Source organism: Mytilus californianus, unplaced genomic scaffold (assembly GCF_021869535.1).
Source record: "Mytilus californianus isolate M0D057914Y unplaced genomic scaffold, xbMytCali1.0.p SCAF_2, whole genome shotgun sequence".
NCBI classification, from domain to species: domain Eukaryota; kingdom Metazoa; phylum Mollusca; class Bivalvia; order Mytilida; family Mytilidae; genus Mytilus; species Mytilus californianus.
Genome location: NW_026262668.1, coordinates 139,418,062 through 139,440,917, shown reverse-complemented (window position 1 = coordinate 139,440,917; position 22,856 = coordinate 139,418,062). Strand labels below are relative to the sequence as shown.

At 33.4% G+C, this 22,856-nt stretch overlaps 2 protein-coding genes across 13 annotated transcripts in view; one reads left to right on the top strand and one right to left on the bottom strand.

Moving 5' to 3' along the window:
• The window catches only part of LOC127731239 (zinc finger MYND domain-containing protein 11-like), a 54,314-nt gene extending 44,111 nt beyond the window's left edge, over window positions 1-10,203 (top strand). For 11 of the 12 annotated variants that reach the window (XM_052240246.1, XM_052240245.1, XM_052240255.1 and 8 more), the window contains 2 exons: window positions 32-9,730; window positions 9,776-10,203. In XM_052240246.1, the coding sequence (XP_052096206.1) occupies window positions 32-154 (123 nt within the window). In that variant the 3' untranslated portion in view covers window positions 155-9,730; window positions 9,776-10,203. The remainder of the gene's footprint in view (window positions 1-31; window positions 9,731-9,775) is intronic. The other variant, XM_052240247.1, reaches the window with a different exon arrangement.
• Window positions 10,204-15,388: 5,185 nt separating this feature from the next.
• LOC127731241 (uncharacterized) lies at window positions 15,389-19,838 on the bottom strand. The gene is made up of 2 exons (XM_052240258.1): window positions 19,047-19,838; window positions 15,389-17,141 (listed from the first exon to the last, which is right to left on the bottom strand). Exons 1-2 carry the CDS (start codon window positions 19,696-19,698, stop codon window positions 16,324-16,326), a joined length of 1,470 nt encoding a protein of 489 aa, XP_052096218.1. The 5' UTR covers window positions 19,699-19,838; the 3' UTR covers window positions 15,389-16,323.
• Window positions 19,839-22,856: the final 3,018 nt, after the last annotated feature.

The following is a 22,856-nucleotide window of genomic DNA, read 5'->3' as shown; positions in this document are numbered from 1 at the left end:
ACCTATCATGATTTGTATTTTTCTATTTCAGTGTTATAATTGTGAAGAAGAGGCCATGTATCACTGTTGCTGGAATACATCTTACTGTAGTGTAAAATGTCAACAAGAACATTGGCATAAAGAACACAAGCGTGTCTGTCGTCGGAAACGTTAAACTCTTAATAATGCAATTTCATTATTTACATGTAATATTGACATTTTTCATATGTCAGACATTTTTTCATACAACCATCAATATTTCACTGTAATAAATTTGTTACAAAAGATGTATATTTTCTATCTGACAGCAGCTAAAATGTCATCGAAACCACTAAACATTTAATTTTTCATTGTCATGTAACTCATTTAAATGTATGCTTTCCTCTAATTATTTTGATTAGCCTGTTGATCAGATGCTTTTACTAATTATTTTTACTCATTTTGAAATAAATGAGGTCAATGCTTGTATAACCTCATGTGATGTTTTTGCTGCTTAGAAATTTTATATGAATTTAGATAAATATGTTTTTAATATGAAGAACAGATTTTTTTAATGGACTAAAATTTGTAGAATGTGAAAACAATTTGCTGGACCCTAGATTTTGTTTTCTATGGGATAAATATTGACAAGAGGTCTGAGTTGGTTCATTTCTGAGTAAATTAGGCCTACATACAATACACAGACCAATAACAATAAGGCCTACATAAAATACACAGACCATTAACAATTAGGCCTACATACAATACACAGACCATTAACAATTAGGCCTTCATACAATACACAGACCATTAACAATTAGGCCTACATACAATACACAGACCATTGACAATTAGGCCTTCATACAATACACAGACCATTTACAATTAGGCCTTCATTCAAAAAGCAGACCATAAACATTCCTTATGCTAAGTCACATGTATCTCAGCCTCAAGTAATGGTGGAGCCCTCTTAGTCATGGTTATATGAAATTCACATGTTTATTTAAAAATAAGAAGATATGCCAATAAGACAACCCTCCACCAGAGTCCAGTTAAGCTTTAAATGAAAACTTGCTTTAAATATGATAAACTGATAATATTTGTAGTGCTAACTTTTCCTCTCCCCTAGGCCTATGCATCTATGCAGAAAAAGATAGAAATTGATGTGTTGTTGTTGTATATTATTTATTAGCAATCAGTTCATACAGATAATGTGGAAAACCCTTTAGTGATGATCCTATAAATACCTTTTTTTTGTAATAGGCTATACGTTTGTATTTGGTATACTGTTGAATTAACCTTCAATATACCCCCATCCCCTTCTTCTAATGTCCCTGCTCCCAAGGAGGGGATGTACTGGTTTACCTCAGTCCATCCTTGGGAATGTTTAAAGCATTATGTGAGCATGCTATACCTTGCAGTGCATTTTTACACTAATCTTCAATCTACTTCCTGGTTAGCAAAAAATTATACATTCTTATAGGTACTATGCATGTATGAAATTTTCATCATTGTATGAAATTTTCATCATTATATTTTTCTCAAAATCTACTTATCAGAGGGGGGAAACCACAAATTTAAATACTCAAATGATTACAATTTTTATGTACATTTTTGTACTTTGATAAGAGTAAATAACAAAACCACAAAATCAGATACCCTCAAAATAGCTAATTTTTCTCGAATCACAAAAATTGATAACAACAAAAAATCAACAGTAATTTTTTTTTTTTCAATTTTCAGTTTGTTTTGGGGGTTGGGTGGCAGGGTTGTCTTTTATCCTTGCGAAAAACTTGAATAACAAATTCAGAGTTCAGGTAAAAGAATTACACTTGTGAATTATTATGGCCATAATTAATCTCCAGGAGAGACTGGGTACACTCCATCTCATTGATAATCTGTTTCCTTGACTGCTGTTTTCTTTCAATTTTTTTATGTTCAAATTTTATTAACAGAATTTTAATTCTATGCTTGAGTGGTTTGAAAGAAATACCTTAGATCTTTAATTTAAAACTAAGGAATTGACTTCTTTATTTTTTAAACTTAAATTTATTTTATAGAGTTACTATAAATTCAGAAATTATTGTGTGTATTTATTATTGCAATATTTGAAGAATGGACAAAAACGTGTGATTTATTATTGCGATTTCTGGAAAATCTGCATGCAAATATATGTATCGGATATGAGAATGCATGTTCATTGTGATACTCACCCAGTCATATTGTTGGCATTTATAAAACATCGCAATCATTTCTGAATTTACAGTAGTTATTTTTATGTATATATATCAAGAATCAGAGCTTGATTTTTTAAATTATTATGAAATATAAGTGTGGAGATAGATTCTTTTATAATGTATTGATTTTATATTGTACTGTGTGTACACAGATTTTAAATTGTACTGTGTAAACACATATACTTTATATTCATATATGATATTGTACTGTGTGTACACATATATGATATTGAACTGTGTGTACACATGTGTGATATTGTGCTGTGTGTACACATATATGATATTCTACTGTGTGTACACATATATGATATTTTACCTTGTGTACACATATATGATATTGTACTGTGTGAACACATCGATTTTATAATCGTACTGTATGTACACATATATGATATGGTGCTGTGTCTACACATATATGAAATTGAACTGTGTGTACACATCGATTTTATATTGTACTGTGTGTACACATATATGATATTGTACTGTGAGTACACATGTATGATATTGTACTGTGTGTACACATAGATATTCACTGCTGTAGGTATTCTTTGATATATTGTTCATCACTGGTTTGATAACTTTGTTCACCGTTTATTTATTTGTATATTTAACACTGTAAGTGTTTTGATTGTTATCAGATCAGATGATTTTTAACACTCTGCTGACTTGGGTCTAGATTGTTATCAGCCACAGATCAGATGATATTTAACACTCTGCTGACTTGGGTCTAGATTGTTATCAGTCACAGATCAGATGATATTTAACACTCTGCTGACTTGGGTCTAGATTGTTATCAGATCAGATGATTTTTAACACTCTGCTGACTTGGGTCTAGATTGTTATCAGATCAGATGATTTTTAACACTCTGCTGACTTGGGTCTAGATTGTTATCAGATCAGATGATTTTTAACACTCTGCTGACTTGGGTCTAGATTGTTATCAGTCACAGATCAGATGATATTTAACACTCTGCTGACTTGGGTCTAGATTGTTATCAGTCACAGATCAGATGATATTTAACACTTTGCTGACTTGGGTCTAGTAATATGTGTGTTTTGCACTGTATAATTTCAAACTGTGTGTCCCTGAAGAGATGTCTTTCTGTAATCATGTACTTACAATAAACAGGAGTTAACATTGGTATCCTATTTTCAACACTCTTCAAGTCTTTTATATTTATGATTGATGCACTATATAACATAACAATTATTTCCATTTTCAATCCTATGTTTCTTTATTAGCAGTGGACACAAGTGATGTCTGCACATCCATAGATCACATCTCTACAAAAGTTCAGGCTGTTGCTATAAAAGTAATTGAAAATTTCTACTTCAGTAAATTATACAACTTATACACTTAAATTTAGCTACATATTTAAAAATAGACAACTTGCAAATTCATGCATTTTTCTGATGTCACAATGCGTATGTGTTTACATCACAGTAAGAGTCGATTGTTCACTGACAACATTTTACTCTACTTAACTGTTGATCAATCAGCTTAACTCATAAAAAAACAACTAAAAATTGGTTGAAATAACTCACTTTAAAAACTCACTTTTTGATGTAATTACATATTTAAACTGGACTATTTTCTGAATAAGATAAAAGAAACAAGCAGTGAAAATGCTGAATGATGTGGAACTGTCAACTTTATTATTGATTGAAATGTAAACTGGTTTGAATAGTAAAAATTTAAGGTGTTATAGTAAGTAAGTAAGTAATTAGTTTATTATAGTGACTTGTGAACATGTATCAATAAATATAACACAATTTCAGAGTTTGTATAGTCGATGTTATACCCGGCCCATTGACCTATAAGTCACCTATTTGATTATACAATATCACAGACTAAATGTTAATATATTACTTCTCAATTAATTCAAAATTAAAAGAAATGTTCAAATAATTAGATTAAAAATATAAATAATTTAAATGTTATGGATTATACAGCAACTGACATCTTATATGAAATGCACGAACTATATATTTTGCTAATTTTCTTATGTGGAAAGTCATTAAAAAGATCAATTTTTCAGCATGATTCAAATCTGAGAAATTTTCCTCAGTTAAAAGTTCACTAAAAATGTCAATTCGACATCCAATAAATAAAGGGCAATCAAACATAAAATGGAACTCAGTTTCCGTTTCTTGATTTTTACAAAATATGCATAGTCTTTCTTCTACACTTTCGTTCGAGTATCTTCCAGTTTCCACTCCTAATGGTAAAATTCCACTTCTAAATTGGGCTAAGTGTGAACGCTCAATTTTACTCAAGTTCAAATTAACGTAATTTTCAGTTTCAAAGACTGTTTTAAAGTTCCTATATGTCTGTAGTTTCGAAACGTTTTGAACGTAATTCCTCCAGATATCTGAATAAAAGCGAAAAATGTTCTAATTCAAGCTGGTATAATATGTCCTTAACTTCACTATACCAATTACTTTTACTTTGGGAATGAATGTACAGTTATTATAGTTGATATGATATATGTAACAGTTGTTAATGATAAGGATAACCTCAAAAGGGCTTATTATTATGTTGCCTAGCAGCAAAGGTGTAGCAACACACTACTTCTGTCATTGTTCATGTCCAAGTATTTTGTTTATTTAGTCTTTTATTGTCTCATTCATTAGTCGCTACAATAATTTGTTTATTGATAGAAACATGTATATCTCAACATTATTAGATTATGGACATTATTTTTTTCAGAGTTTTATTTTAACATCATGTATATACAGACATTTTATTTCACCTATATATAATCATACAGAAATTTGAATAGGTATCTGTTATTAAGTTTTCTACATCATGGTAACATTTAATCAATCAACAGTCACAATATAGAATAGGTATCTGTTATTAAGTTTTCTACATCATGGTAACATTTTTAAAATCAATCAACAGTCACAAAATAGACATCTATGTCTACCATACTGTATATTAGGAAGTTTATTTTGTTCACATTTCTACAACAGGATTGAAAGCAAAACAAAGCAAATTTGAGCTGTCCAAACTGCACATTCAGTGTTTGGTTATTGCAAGTTTTTTAGAAAAGATTTTAATAGATGATGCACTGTTTTTCTAATGTTTGATAACTTATACAATAAGAGCTGAGATAGAAACCTGTTTTGGGAAGAATAATATGTACACAAGGGAAACTAGTAACAATGTTATATTAAGCTATGTATTTGTAATTTTTTTTTTACTATGTAATAATCTTATGCAGGTATATAAGGTTATAACAGTCTGTTTTCATAGTACTGACTTTGATTTTGGATTTACAAATCTGTAAGAGTTATCTCCCCTAAGCTTGGACATCTATGTCCTTGTGGTATGTTTTGTTTGGCTATAAATCTTGTAACTACACTTGGAACTTCTTCTTTATTTAGTTATTGTCTTAGTACATGAAATAATGGAAATTACCAAAATAGGAAGGTCTCATGTTTTCCTACACAATAAACTCTTTAAACAACAAATTTTCCTCAATATTGTACATATTTTAAGCTTGATTTTTCCTTTTCAGCTCACCTGGCCCAAAGGGCCAAGTGAGCTTTTCTCATCACTTGGCGTCCGTCGTCCGTCGTCGTCGTCGTCCGTTGTCGTTAACTTTTACAAAAATCTTCTCCTCTGAAACTACTGGGCCAAATTTGACCAAACTTGGCCACAATCATCATTGGGGTATTTAATTTAAAAAATGTGTCCGGTGACCCGGCCAACCAACCAAGATGGCCACCATGGCTAAAAATAGAACATAGGGGTAAAATGTAGATTTGGCTTATATCTCTGAAACCAAAGCATTTAGAGCAAATCTGACATGTAATAAAATTGTTTATCAGGTCAAGATCTATCTGCCCTGAAATTTCCAGATGAATCGGACAACCCGTTGTTAGGTTGCTGCCCCTGAATTGGTAATTTTAAGGAAATTTTGCCGTTTTTGGTTATTATCTTGAATATTATTATAGATAGAGATAAACTGTAAACAGCAATAATGTACAGCAAAGTAAGATCTACAAATAAGTCAACTTGACCAAAATGGTCAGTTGACCCCTTAAGGAGTTATTGCCCTTTATAGTCAATTTTTAACCATTTTTCGTAAATTTTTGTGATCTTTTACAAAAATCTTCTCTGATGAAACTACTAAGACAAATTTAACCAAACTTGTCCACAATCATCATTAGGGTATCTAGTTTAAAAAATGTGTCCGATGACCCCGCCCGCTAACCAAGATGGCCGACATGGCTAAAAAATAGTACATAGAGTAAAATGCAGTTTTTGGCTCATATCTCTGAAACCAAAGCATTTAGAGCAAATCTGATGAGTATAAAATTGTTCATTAGGTCAGGACCTATCTGCCCTGAAATTTTCAGACCAATCAGGCAACCCGTTGTTGGGTTGCTGCCCCTGAATTGGTAATTTTAAGGAAATTTTGCCGTTTTTGGTTATTATCTTGAATATTATAATAGATAGAGATAAACTGTAAACAGCAATAATGTTCAGCAAAGTAAGATCTACAAATAAGTCAACTTGACCAAAATGGTCAGTTGACCCCTTAAGGAGTTATTGCCCTTTATAGTCAATTTTTAACCATTTTTCGTAAATTTTTGGAATTTTTTACAAAAATCTTCTCCTCTGAAACTACTAGGACAAATTTAACCAAACTTGTCCACAATCATCATTAGGGTATCTTGTTTAAAAAATGTGTCCGATGACCCCGCCCGCGAACCAAGATGGCGACATGGCTAAAAAATAGTACATAGAGTAAAATGCAGTTTTTGGCTCATATCTCTGAAACCAAAGCATTTAGAGCAAATTTGATGAGGATAAAATTGTTCATTAGGTCAAGATCTATCTGCCCTGAAATTTTCAGACCAATCAGGCAACCCGTTGTTGGGTTGCTGCCCCTGAATTGGTAATTTTAAGGAAATTTTGCCGTTTTTGGTTATTATCTTGAATATTATTATAGATAGAGATAAACTGTAAACAGCAATAATGTACAGCAACGTTAGATCTACAAATAAGGCAACATGACCAAAATGGTCAATTGACCCCTTATGGAGTTATATTGCCCTTTATAGTCAATTTTTTACAATTTTCATAAATTTTGTAAATTTTTGTAAATTTTTACAAAGTATTTTCCTCTGTAACTACCGAGCCAAGTTCATTATAGATAGAGATAATAGTAAGGAGCAAGAATGTTCAGTAAAGTAAGATCTACAAACACATCACCATCACCAAAACACAATTTTGTCATGAATCCATCTGTGTCCTTTGTTTAATATGCACATAGACCAAGGTGAGCGACACAGGCTCTTTAGAGCTTCTAGTTCGCTCACCTGGCATGAAGGGTTAGGTGAGCTTTTCTAATCACTTGTCGTCCGTCGTCGATGACCGATGACCCCGCCAACCAACCAAGATGGCCGTCATGGCTAAAAATAGAACATAGGGGTAAAATGTAGATTTTGGCTTATATCTCTGAAACCAAAGCATTTAGAGTAAATCTGATAGGGTAAAACTGATTATCAGGTCAAGATCTATCTGCCCTGAAATTTTCAGACAAATCTGACAACCTGTTGTTGGGTTGCTGCCCCTGAATTGGTAATTTTAAGGAAATTTTGCCGTTTTTGGTTATTATCTTGAATATTATTATAGATAGAGATAAACTGCAAACAGCAATAATGTTTCGGCAAAGTAAGATCTACAAATAAGTCGTCATGACCAAAATTGTCAGTCGACTCCTTTAGAAGTTATTGCCCTTTTCAGTCAATTTTTAACAATTTTTTCGTAAATTTTTGTAATCTGTTACAAAATTCTTCTTCTCTGAAACTACTGAGACAAAGTTAACCATACTTGGCCATAATCATTATTAGGGTATCTAGTTCAAAAAATTTGTCCGATGACCCCGCCTTTCAACCATCATGGCCGACTTGGTTAAAAATAGAACATAGGGGTGAAATGCAGTTTTTAGCTCACGGGGGCCCAAAGGGCCCCATGTGAGCTTATGCCATCACTTGGCGTCCGTCGTCGTCTGTCGTCGTCGTCGTCTGTCTTCGTAAACTATTTCAAAAATCTTATCCTCTGAAACTACTGGGCCAAATACCTTCAAACTTTAACTAAATGTTCCTTAGGGTATCTAGTTTATAAGTTGTATCCGAAGTTTTATTCCATCGACAAACATGGCCGCCATGGCTAAAAATAGAACATAGGGGTCAAATGCAGTTTTTGGCTTATATCTCAAAAACTAAAGCTTTTAGAGCAAATCTGACATGGGGCAAAATTGTTCAGTTGGTCAAGATCTATCAGCTCTGAAATATTCAGACGAATCAAACAACCCATTGTTGGGTTGCTGCCACCGAATTGGTAGTTTTAACAAAATTTTGCAGTTTTTTGTTATTTTGAATATTATTATAGATATATATAAACTGTAAGCAGCAATAATGTTCAGCAAAGTAAGATCTACAAAAAAGTTAATATGACCATAATTGTCAATTGACCCCTTAAGGAGTAATTGCCCTTTAAAGACAATTTTACACAATTTGTTCATCAAGTTTGCTAACATTTAAAAATCTTCTCCTCTGAAACTACTGGGCCAATTACCTTCAAACTTTAACTAAATGTTCCTTAGGGTATCTTGTTTATAAATTGTATCCGAAGTTTGTATCCATCTACAAACATGGCCGCCATGGCTAAAAATAGAACATAAGGGTCAGATGCAGTTTTTGGCTTATATCTCAAAAACTAAATCTTTTAGAGCAAATGTGACAGGGGTAAAATTGTTTAGTTGATCAAGATCTATCAGCTCTGAAATTTTCAGACGAATCGAACAACCCATTGTTGGGTTGCTCCCACTGAATTGGTAGTTTTAACAAAATTTTGCAGTTTTTTGTTATTATTTTGAATATTATTATAGATATATATAAACTGTAAGCAGCAATAATGTTCAGCAAAGTAAGATCTACAAAAAAGTTAATATGACCAAAATTGTCAATTGACCCCTTAAGGAGTTATTGCCCTTTAAAGACAATTTTACACAATTTCTTCATCAAGTTTGCTAACATTTAAAAATCTTCTCCTCTGAAATGCAGGTGAGCGATTCAGGCTCTTGAGAGCCTCTTGTTGGTTTATATCTCTGAAACTAAAGCATTTAGAGCAAATCTGACAGGTGGCAAAAATGTTCATCAGATTTAGATTTATCTGCCCTGAAATTTTCAGACGAATTCGACAACCGGTTGTTGGGTTGCTGCCCCTGAGTTAGTAATTTAACAGAAATTTTGCAGTTTTTTGTTATTATCTTAGATATCATTATAATATCTAATATCTAATACTATTATTTATGATTTTAACCTTATTTTACATGATTTCCAAAGCATCAGTAAATACAGGTGAGTGACACAGGCTCTTGAGAGCCTCTAGTTTTTATTGCTCTTAATTAACAGAGTACCAGAATGTCTTAGCACAGAGTAGGTAATCTGTCCAAATATTACATACTCAGGTCTTAGCACAGAGTAGGTAACCTGTCCAAATATTACATACTCAGGTCTTGGCACAGAGTAGGTAACCTGTCCAAATATTACATACTCAGGTCTTAGCACAGAGTAGGTAACCTGTCCAAATATTACATACTCAGGTCTTAGCACAGAGTAGGTAACCTGTCCAAATATTACATACTCAGGAGTCAAAAAAGTCAGTAATATGAAAATAGTGTATTCTGTATAGATTTACTGATTACTATGTAAACATTTCTAATTATGCGAGTGAATAAACAGATAAATCATGATTGTGTTAATGTGTTCAATGCACATAAACAGTTAATATCATGATTGTGTTAATGTGTTCAATGCACATAAACAGATAAATCATGATTGTGTTAATGTGTTCAATGCACATAAACAGATAAATCATGATTGTGTTAATGTGTTCAATGCACATAAACAGATAAATCATGATTGTGTTAATGTGTTCAATGCACATACAACTTTCTGCTGTTTTCAATAAAGCAGAGAAATAGAATTTTTTTTTGCTTTTTTCATAACTTTGTATGAACAGCAGGTAACGGGTCACTCAGGGCCTTATAAGCCTAAGATATAGTTTTTCAAAATCATATGAATGTTTCATTTAAAAGATTTTAATGCATATAATAGAACATAGGATATGGGGTATCTGTCCATGACACAAAATCAGTACATTCATTACAAAAAAACACAAAAAGGAGAGGCACAGCACTTTTATTGCTGTTCTTCATCTCAAAGTCACAGTGAGGCCTTAAAAACTCTCACCTCACTGCAAGGGTATGAGGGGAATTCTTTGCGAACTGATGATCACGCCACAACTGTTAATAGAAGAACAAAGCCATGGAGTAATATCAATAAAATAAATCTGGTAAAGAAAACAAACATTTACTGTCAAAATTAAGCTTAACAATCATGTGTGCAAAAATGATACTAACATTTAGACAACCACAGGGCACATGAAGATATATGTTCGATAACTTGACAGCATCCAGGACATAGCCAAATACTTGGCAGAAGGTAATCAAGTTGATGCAATACTTTTAGATTTTTCTTAAGCTTTTGATAAGGTCCCCCATAAAAGATTAATAACAAAACTTAATTATTATGGTATACTTTGGATAAAAGATTTTTTGTCAAACAGGCAACAGCAGGTCCTGCTTAACGGTGTTCAATCTTCCAAATTAGCTGTTGACTCTGGTGTTCCTCAGGGCACAGTATTAGGCCCAACTTTATTTTTGTTATTCATAAACGACCTACCTGAGCATGTCTCCTGTAAGGTTCATCTTTTTGCTGACGACTGTTTACTTTATGAAACATCAAATAATATAAATGAGTCTCAAGCACTCCAAAAAAATCTATCGAGCCTTGAAAATTGGGAATCTGAATGGCAAATGAAATTTAATCCTGAAAAATGCTATGTCATAAATATTTCTAAAAAATCGAAAACTAATTTATTTCAATATGAATTACATAACCATGTACTTGAATCTGTCAAAGACAGCAAGTATCTAGGAGTTACAATAAGCAATGATCTTGATTGGGGGCCCCATATTAATAATATAACTTCAAAGGCAAATGAAACACTAGGATTTTTACGTAGAAACATGAAAAACTGTACACGTAAGGTTAAAAACCTTACGTACACATCACTTGTGCGTCCGACCGTCGAGTACTCCTCACAAGTTTGGGATCAGTACAAACAAAGCCAAATAAACCAAATTGAGCAGATACAGCGTAAGGCAGCAAGATATGTTTTTAATGACTATAACGATAGATCACCAGGTGCTGTCACTGGTATGTTAAACAAACTAAAATGGGAAAACTTGCAATCCCGTAGAACAAAAGCTAAGCTTGTCTTGATTTATAAGATTAATGGGGGGTTGGTCGAAGTCACTAATGACGTCCTGACACAATTTGACAGGCGAACTAGAGGCCTACATAAATTTTGACATATATATATACAAATAAAGACTTTTTTAAATCATCTTTTTCCCCAAGTACTATTGCTGTCTGGAACGATCTCCCAGAAACAATTTGCATGTCACCCTCCCTAGAATCCTTCAAAGGTGGTATCTCCACCTTAACATTTGGAGGTTCTAGTCTGGCTAATTAATTAGTGTATTTAAGCCACTGTACATAATGTGAATATGTGTAACATTAAGCTACAACTAATGTTATTTTAAATTGTAATTGAACTGTGGCAAATATTTTTTTTTTTATTATAACAAAATTTTCGACAGCCATTTGCATGTACATAGCGCCACAGTTCCGGGATATTCCACACTCCGGCACCGGAGTCTTTCTCGTACCAGGAAGAAGAAGAAGAAGACATAGTGCATGTATAGGCCAAATTATTCAGGTATACACTACAAGGGCTTTTTGAGTCCTTAAAGAGATATGGTTTTTGGGTAAAGATTACATGAAATGCAATCAAAACCCTATGATACTGACTTGATATCTAATCTTCCAAGGTTTATCACTACTTTTCATAGTTTAAACAAAATAGTGCAGTGAAGGGGTCATTCTTTAGATCCTATCCAGTCAATGTCAAGCAATTTATTTATGATATGTTATACTTAGATATTCAAGTTACAATATGATCTGTATTTGAATTACCATACTTATCAAGGAGAATTTTCTTAAATTAAGAATTACATAAGTAATGCATGGTGAATGAATCTGTGATAAAAATAAATGAAAATAACAAAAGTACAATCATGAACAAAGGAAGATAACTCCAACTCAAATTTATAATTTGCCTAGCTAAATACATTTCAATGTTATACTTTAAATTCACAAAATTGCAAAATGAAAGCAATCTTTACCCTTCAGTGCTCACACAAGCTAAAACATGTCCAGAACAATAAGATCTAAAAAAAAAAAGTCAACTTAATTGGTAGAAATCTTTCAAAGAGGGACGAAAGATACCAGAGGGACAGTCAAACTCATAGATCAAAAACAAAACAAACTGACAACTCCATGGCCAAAAATAAAAAGACAAACAGACAAATAATAGTACAGATGACACAACATAGAAAACTAAAGACTAAGCAACACGAACCCCACCAAAACTGGGGGTGATCGCAGGTGCTCCGGAAGGGTAAGCAGATCCTGCTCCACATGTGGCACCCGTCGTGTTCAAATAAACCCTTGTGGAGTTATGCTTTTAAATGGTGATTTTTAGCCTGTTTGTATTTTTGTCGAGCCTTCGACTTTAGTCGAAAAAGCGAGACATAGCGATCCTACATTACGTCGGCGTCGTCGTCGTCGTCGTCGTCGTCGTTGTCGTCGGCGGCGTCCACAAATATTCACTCTGTGGTTAAAGTTTTTGAAATTTTAATAACTTTCTTAAACTATCCTGGATTTCTACCAAACTTGGACAGAAGCTTGTTTATGATCATAAGATAGTATCCAGAAGTAAATTTTGTAAAAATAAAATTCCATTTTTTCCGTATTTTACTTATAAATGGACTTAGTTTTTCTGCAGGGAAATATTACATTCACTCTGTGGTTAAAGTTTTTAAAATTGTAATAACTTTCTTTAAACTATCCTGGGTTTCTACCAAACTTGGACAGAAACTTGTTTATGATCATAAGATAGTATCCAGAAGTAAATTTTGTAAAAAAAAATATCCATTTTTTCCTTATTTTACTTTTAAATTGACTTAGATTTTCTGCCAGGAAACAACACATTCACTCTGTGGTTAAAGTTTTTAAAATTTTAATAACTTTCTTATACTATTTTGGATTTGTACTAAACTTGGACAGAAGCTTGTTTATGATCAAAAGCTAGTATCTAGAAGGAAATTTTGTAAAAAAATAAATCCATTTTTTTCGTATTTTACTTTTAAATGGACTTAGATTTTCTGCCAGGAAACAACGCATTCACTCTGTGGTTAAAGTTTTTAAAATTTTAATAACTTTCTTAAACTATTTTGGATTTGTACCAAACTTGGACAGAAGCTTGTTTATGATCAAATGCTAGTATCTAGAAGGAAATTTTGTTTTCTTCCAGTTAACATTACATTCAGTCTGCAGTTAAAGTTTTTAAACATTTATTAGATTCATAAACTATCCGGATTTTTACCAAACTTGGACAGAAGCTTCTTACAATCAAAAGATAGTATCAAGAGGAATATTTTTATTGATTTACTTCCTCATTTTTGTTGAGCCTGCGATTAACAGAAAAAGTAGGCGAGACACTGGGTTCCGCGGAACCCTTACGAATTTTTTCAAGAAACTATGGTTGGTAAAGAAAATCTTCGTAAATTGATCTCTTATAGGAGTTACTGCCATTGAAAGATATGTTTTACTCGTGTATTATGTTTTTGCAGAAACTGTAATAGAGGGAAATTTTAATAAGCAAATAAGTCAATTGACCTGACAACAGGTCATTAAAGATGGCATTTTTTTTAATTCGTAGGGTCTTTGCATCGGAAATAAAAACATTTATTCTAAAACCAGTTGTTGGCATGATACGGGTTATGTTCTTGTATCGTATATTTTATGATGGTATGATACTAAACCTCTAACGGGAGGGATTGTGATGAAGACATAATCTTTCAATCAGTTTAATTTAGGTCTGGCATGTCAGTAACTGCTAGTAGTCATTTGTTAATTTATGTTGATTATTGTCATTTTGCTTAGTTTCTTCTGTTACCTATTCTAACATCGGACTCTGACTTCTTTTTCACTGAATTTTATTGTGCGGATTGCTGTGTGTTTGTTTTTTCTATCATTGGCTGGAGGTATAGGGGGAGGGTGGAAATCTCACAAAACATGTTAAACCCCGCCGCATTTTTGCGCCTGTCCCAAGTCAGGAACCTCTGGCCTTTGTTAGTCTTGTATGTTTTTTTAATTTTGGTTCATTTATATGTTTCGGAGTTTAGTGTGACGTCCATTTTCACTGAACTAGTATACATTATTGTTTAGAGGCCAGCTGAACCCCGCCTCCGGGTGCTAGATTTTCTCGCTGTGTTGAAAACCCATTGGTGGCCTTGGGGTGTTTTCTGCTCTTTGGTCGGGTTGTTGTCTCTTTAACGCAAGACAAGTCAAATATTTTATTTAAGTCACACCACTTGTTACATATAAAATATACAGAATATTAAAACACAAGTTAACAACAAGAGCCACTCTATAAAGAGTTATGAGAGACTATAAAACAATCTTAAATAAGCATAAAATACCATATTTTCATTTGTAAAAAGAAATATCAATTTTTCATTATCAGACATATGTTAAAAAAATTCTCATCAACAATACTAGCATGATTAAAAATAACATTACGAATATCTGAATATACAGGACAGTTTAACAAAACATGTTTTTCATCTTCAACGTCATCAGTACAGTTAAAACGTACTCTATTTTCAATATCAATATTTTCAAAACGACCAGTTTCAATTCTGATGGGTGCTACACCACATCTTAATTTGGCTAAAGCACTCCTGTATCTACCAGGTATATTAAAAATCAAATAATTTTCTATTCCATATACATTTTTGAACATTCTATATGCATGTAATTTATTTTTATTATTTGACATAATTTTGTCATACCATTCTTCCTTAAATTTTTCAAAAGATACATTTTCGATATTCTTATTTAAATCCTTGTTCAAAATAGCACCATTGCACAAATATTCCATATCAAGTTCTTTAAACTTATTTTTTACTCTAAAATGCCAATTTTTTACTCTTTTACATGTGTTACCCCATATATACACTTTCTTATTTACTCTATCATCATTCATTTTATTTAATCTTGTCCAATTTCTAAAAAACACTAGTCCACTGTTTGATTTTGCATGGCATCCAGCCCATGTCACCATACAAAGATATATTAGGTGTGTATTTTCCTACACCCATGATAAAACGCATGGCTCTATTTTTTACACTATTTATACATGAAAAATCACGTGTACCCCATATAGAGGCACCATAATCTATTACAGACCATACAAGCGTATCAAACAATTTTGTAAATGTACAATATTGAAAACCACCATTAGCTTTACATTTAGATATCAACAAACCCAACGATCTACTTGCGGCTTTAGCAACTGCTTTTGCCATATTCTCATAGCTTAAATGCTCAGTAAACAATAAACCTAAATATGTGTATTGGGAAACATTATCAATATTGTTACCATTAAACAAAAATGGAAAATTTGATCTAGATACAGACTGTGTTCTAAAATGTACTATTTTAGGTTTTTCTTAATTAACAGTAAGGTCATTAGTACAACACCGTATTTACTCTATTAAAATACTGACCGACCTACACCCCATCGTACATAAGCACTATGTACGTTTACCATAATTAATATACAAATTAAAAACAATATTAATTTTGCCGACTAGCCCGTCAAGTACGCTAGAAAACTTACAAATATAGGGGGAACCGGGACGAGAAGCAAAAACTATTTACAATCCTAAATGCTTCGTTACTTGCAGCCTTTTTTCAACTGAGTCCATAACGTAACCATCCTTGCTACTGTCACTTTTCCAACGACCGTGTCGTTTCCATACCCTATCATTGACACCCGAATTTGCAGCAGCAGTAGCCCCACCTGACCGCATTGACTGCAATCCAAGCTTCAGGTCTTTTGACACTAGTTTCAGTCTAGAAATAATGCTTTCTCTGGCTGTAGTATAACTAAGCTTTTTGTTTTAATATATAAGTTTACAAATACTTTTAGAACGAAAAATAGGTCTAAAAAGGAAAAATTCGATTCCAAATTGACACCTGAAAGATTTACATATCTCAAAAACATCTCATATGGACAAGCAATGGTATCCCCCTTGGAAATTAAAACCTCATTACCATTACGATACTGGTCAGTCTTACTCTTCTCTATATACAAAATTAAATAATCAGATTTAACTTTAACATTTTTACACAAAAGAGAGCTAATCTCATCGTAACGCAAAAACCCAGCAAAAGACAGTAAAATCATTGCTAAATCACGAACCACAAGTAAATCTTGATTATTTGAAAACATTCTGCACAATTGCAATAACATATCTAATGAAACAGGGTCCTTCTTGTGCTTCTTAACAGTAGCCACTCTCTTGGCAGATTCTTGTAAAGAATGTAAATGTGAATTTTTAGTTGGATCTGCAAAATTACTCATTTCATGCACCCATTTTATACTATAAATAGCAGAATTGATAGTGTTACAAGTAGCACCAGTGTCAAGCAAATAAGTTATGTACAAAGCTATATGAACCGGTTGTGCTGGTAAAGCTTGAAAACCATGTTTTTTAATGAATGTTTCCCAACGTTTAAATGCATAAAAGTACGATTTTGCTGTATTATCACTTCTACTGTTCACAATGTAACTGGACATATGTTCTGCATACTTGAAAAGTTCAGATTCCTCGTCTACTCCGGCATCTTTCACATCTTCCTTAATTTTGTCTCTCAAACCTATTCCTGGAAAACAGAAATGCAATCTATGATAATCTAATAACCTAAATTTCAACACGCATAGCAACGAAATTGAAATTTTGTTTAATCATACCGAAAATCCCATTTCGCCCTCTTCCTCTATGAGTTATCCTTGAACCCGGAAAGATCTTATGATTTTTAACAAAATATTTAAATCCGTTACCCTCTGACAAGACCGGCCAATAAGGAGCCGACTTCCATTCGGGTATAACTAACGTACCAACTGCCCTATCTTTCAACATCTTTTTAACTGTTTCCGTAACTATCGAAGGTGGTGGGACTAACCAGTTATTTTCTTTATCCCAATGCTGTTTGAAAGCATCAACACCGCTCGTTCCCTATTTGATAAGACTGTCGTACAAGTGAGAGGTTTAGCGCTATAAAACCAGGTTCAATCCACCATTTTCTACATTTGAAAATGCCTGTACCAAGTCAGGAATATGACAGTTGTTGTCCATTCGTTTAATGTGTTTTGTCATTTGATTTTGCATTGTGATTAGGGACTTTCCGATTGAATTTTCCTCGGAGTTCAGTATTTTTGTGATTTTACTTTTCCCTGACACCAGAACTTGGAATTAAAATTATCACATTTTTTGTTATATGAAGACGCAAAACGATCTACTGTATGAGGACCCCACTCTCTATCAAGCGTACGAAACAGCCATGTTTGTACACCCCAGTCATCGCAATCGTTCAACCTACTTAAAGTGTCTGCATGTGTATTATTTTCTCTCGGTATCCATTGCGCAAAAAACGAAACATTGCTTTGTTCACATGCATTTTGAATTTCCATGTTTATATCTTGCAAGTGAGTCTTTTTACTACCGACCTTAATAATAGTTTCAACATTTTTATTTTCAGTATGTATTCTTACACTTTGCCCATTCAATGTAGGCAAATTAGTTTTCAAAACCCTATGAACAGCCTCAAGTTCTCTCCAAGTAGAACTCATGTTTGTTTCATGTGCTTCATATGCACCAAACATTTCAACCGTTTTGCTGTTCCCTGCCTCAGCTATATATCCTCCATAGCCTTCACCTGAGGCATCCGAAAACATGTTTACATCACATGCTTCGTTTGTCAACTGACTAAATAATGCACCATCTGTATTTAACCTTTCTATGTTTGATAACCAAAACCCTAATTCTACCTCCGCTTCTGGAGTAACCCAGACCGGTGCCTCCCATGATGTTCTATCCTGAACACAATCATAGGCATACCGAGTCCTTAACCTTACAGTTGTACCCAACACACCTTGTGTAGATATTAACTGACCAATAACAGAAGCTAATAATTTCACTGATATCACACGTTTGTCTGGAAACCTGTTACAAATGCAGGATATACATTTTATTATCCTGTCAATTCTCTCGTTTGTTATTCTAATTCTACCTTCAGATGTATCCCATATCATTCCCAAGAAAGTTATCACTTGGACCGGGTTCCAGTTACACTTTTCCTCAGCAATAATGAAGCCAAAATCGATTAAATCTGCCCTTATTCTATGGCTAACTGTAGTGCATTCATCATAATTGTCAGCACCCCCTAAACCATCATCAAGATATATTAGGATCCTGATACTGTTAGATCTCCAATACCTTATAACCTCTCTTAAGACTTTTGAAAATATAAAACCTGCTGTAGCCAATCCGAAACACAAAACATTAAATATGTAAAATTTAGACTCCCACTGAAAACCCAAATATGTTCTGTCTTCCTGCTGTACCATAATATGATGATAAGCTGACTTCAAATCAAAAGAAAACAGATAATCGCCCTTAGAAAACAGTTTTCTTGCCACAGAGGCATCTTCGTATTTATATCTGAACTGATATAAATGTGGATTGATGTGACGACAGTCAAGCACTAATCTAAGTTTTGACTTGTTACCTGCAACCGTTAATGGATTTACGACCTTAGGCTTTACAAATACTTCTGATATACACCCTTTAGATAATAATTTCTCAATTTCATCTTTAACAAATGATTTGTTGTCTTTGGCTGATCTATTATTATCTAATAAAACGTTCTCAGGTAAAGTTTTTAACGGTAACATATACCCTTTGTCAATAACATTTAAAATGTAATCACTTGCTTGAATGATTTTCCATTTGTTTATGTGTTTTCTCAAACTATTGACTGGTGATTTAATTGTATCAACCTTTATACATAAGTTATCTACGTGTTCTTCTAAATTACACCTATTTAAAGTATTAAGATTACTTATCTTATCATTTTTTCTTTGCTGTTTCTCAGGACATTCCTGTTTCCAATGTCCTTTCACACCACAATTGAAACATCTGCCTGGTTTTCTCGTCATAACTGCTTTTTCTGCTGGTTGGACGTAGGGATGTACTCGTCTAGCTTTCTTTGTCTTATCAGCTTTCACCTTTCTTTCTGCTCTGTTTCTGTTTTCAGCCTTATACAATTTCCTTTCATCTTCCGAATCATCTGCAAGTGGGTTGGTTTCATATTCGTGTACGACTCGCCAGCCCAGCTCGGATGAATCTGCAATACGTATTAACTTTTGTCTATAGTTCATTCAAGAAATACCTTCCGCTAACTTCTCCTTGGCTTTGCATACGGTATCCGGTGTTGGATTGGTACCATCTAACAGACTGTCTGCTTCTTTCATTTTGCTGAGCACCTTCATGTTTTGCTTAAACTGCTCTTCATTCCCTCGTTTTTAGCTCACCTGACCTGAAAGGTCAAGTGAGCTTTTCTCATCACTTTGCGTCCGTCGTCCGTCGTCCTGCGTCCGTCGTCCGTCGTCCGTCGTCCGTAAACTTTTACAAAAATCTTCTCCTCTGAAACTACATGGCCAAATTTAACCAAACTTGGCCACAATCATCATTTTGGTATCTAGTTTAAAAAATGTGTCCGGTTACCCGGCCAAACAACCAAGATGGCCGCCATGGCTAAAAATAGAACATAGGGGTAAAATGTAGATTTTGGCTTATATCTCTGAAACCAAAGCATTTAGAGCAAATCTGACATGGGGTAAAATTGTTTATCAGGTCAAGATCTATCTGCCCTCAAATTTCCAGATGAATCGGACAACCCGTTGTTAGGTTGCTGCCCCTGAATTGGTAATTTTAAGGAAATTTTGCCGTTTTTGGTTATTATCTTGAATATTATTATAGATAGAGATAAACTGTAAACAGCAATAATGTTCAGCAAAGTAAGATCTACAAATAAGTCAACTTGACTTAAATGGTCAGTTGACCCCTTAAGGAGTTATTGCCCTTTATAGTTAATTTTGAACCATTTTTCGTAAATTTTTGTAATCTTTTACAAAAATCTTCTCCTCTGAAACTACTTTGCCAAATTTAACCAAACTTGGCCACAATCATCATTGGGGTATCTAGTTTAAAAAATGTGTCCGGTGACCCGGCCAAACAACCAAGATGGCCGCCATGGCTAAAAATAGAACATAGGGGTAAAATGTAGATTTTGGCTTATATCTCTGAAACCAAAGCATTTAGAGCAAATCTGACATGGGGTAAAATTGTTTATCAGGTCAAGATCTATCTGCCCTCAAATTTCCAGATGAATCGGACAACCCGTTGTTGGGTTGCTGCCCCTGAATTGGTAATTTTAAGGAAATTTTGCCGTTTTTGGTTATTATCTTGAATATTATTATAGATAGAGATAAACTGTAAACAGCAATAATGTTCAGCAAAGTAAGATCTACAAATAAGTCAACTTGACTTAAATGGTCAGTTGACCCCTTAAGGAGTTATTGCCCTTTATAGTTAATTTTGAACCATTTTTCGTAAATTTTTGTAATCTTTTACAAAAATCTTCTCCTCTGAAACTACTTTGCCAAATTTAACCAAACTTGGCCACAATCATCATTGGGGTATCTAGTTTAAAAAATGTGTCCGGTGACCCGGCCAAACAACCAAGATGGCCGCCATGGCTAAAAATAGAACATAGGGGTAAAATGTAGATTTTGGCTTATATCTCTGAAACCAAAGCATTTAGAGCAAATCTGACATGGGGTAAAATTGTTTATCAGGTCAAGATCTATCTGCCCTCAAATTTCCAGATGAATCGGACGACCCGTTGTTGGGTTGCTGCCCCTGAATTGGTAATTTAAAGGAAATTTTGCCGTTTTTGGTTATTATCTTGAATATTATTATAGATAGAGATAAACTGTAAACAGCAATAATGTTCAGCAGAGTAAGATCTACAAATAAGTCAACTTGACCAAAATGGTCAGTTGACCCCTTAAGGAGTTATTGCCCTTTATAGTAATTTTTTAACAATTTTTTGTAATTTTTTGTGATCTTTTACAAAAATCTTCTCCTCTAAAACTACTGAGACAAATTTAACCAAAATTGGCCACAATCATCATTAGGGTATCTAGTTTAAAAAAATGTGTCGGATGACCCCACCTACCAACCAATTGGCCGACATGGCTAAAAATAGAACATAGGGGTAAAATGCAAGTTTTGTCTATTATTTTTTGAAATGTTATAAATAGAGAAAATCTGAAAGGAGCAAAAATGTTCAGAATAATGAGGTCTACCGATTGTCCATATATGTCAAAACTGTTAGACAAATTCTTATAGGAGTTATTGCCCATAAATGACAAATTTTACCATTTTTTTCATTTTTGCCTATTTTCATGAAAACTATGATATTTAGAGAGAAAACTTTTTTTTACGTTATGCCTTATATGATTTAAATCATAATAGATAAATAAACACTTTAAATCACAAAAATGATCAGCAAGGCAAGATCTATTAAAAACTCAAATTTTGCAGATATAGTTAGTAGACTGTCACTCTTCATAGGAGTGATTGCCCTTAAATGATGATTTTTTTTACCCTCTTTTGTGTTTTGAGCAAAAACTAAAGAAGATAGAGAGAAACTAAACAGACTAAAAAATCAGTAATACAAGATCAACAAAATAGAGATTTTTGTCATGAAGTCTATTCTCATCTACATTGTTGGAGAGTGTCCTTTGTTTGATATGCACATAGACCAAGGTGAGCGACACAGGCTCTTTAGAGCCTCTAGTTTGAATTTGGGTCCATCCGTCAAGGTAGCTTCTATCTTGGAAACCTGTGTTTCTGCAATCTGTTGTTGTTGCACATGCATCTTTCCCATTTCGCTGGAAATAATCGAACGCATTTGGGTTATCATGTCGTTTTGATTTACCGTCAAAATATTCGAGACTTGAATTCTGATTTGCTCTTGAAGTTCGGCGTCCATTTTGATGTGTACGCTTCAAAGGACGGCTAGAAAGTGAGATACATTTACATGTATACCTTTTACCTGCAATCAATTTTGATTACAAACAAAACCTGATTGGACAATACCTTATTTACAAACCGTTAATACAGACATTTTCCCGCTATTACTAGTCGAAACGCGGGAAAATTCATATATATTCAAAACATCTAATATTTTTGTGTAAATCACTCTCATTCTCATTAATAAATACAAGATCATCTGCATATAACAACATGCTAACCTAATGATTTTCAATGTCTATACCTAAGTTTAATTTCTTAACCTCATCAACAAGATCGTTTATATAGATATTAAATAACAAAGGCGAAAGGACACATCCTTGTTTTAGACCACAAATCTGTTAAGTTACCATTTACTTTAACACAAGACTGTACATTATCATAAAGAGAATAAAGTGACTGTAATATTTTTGAGCTAATACTAATTGATTTTAAT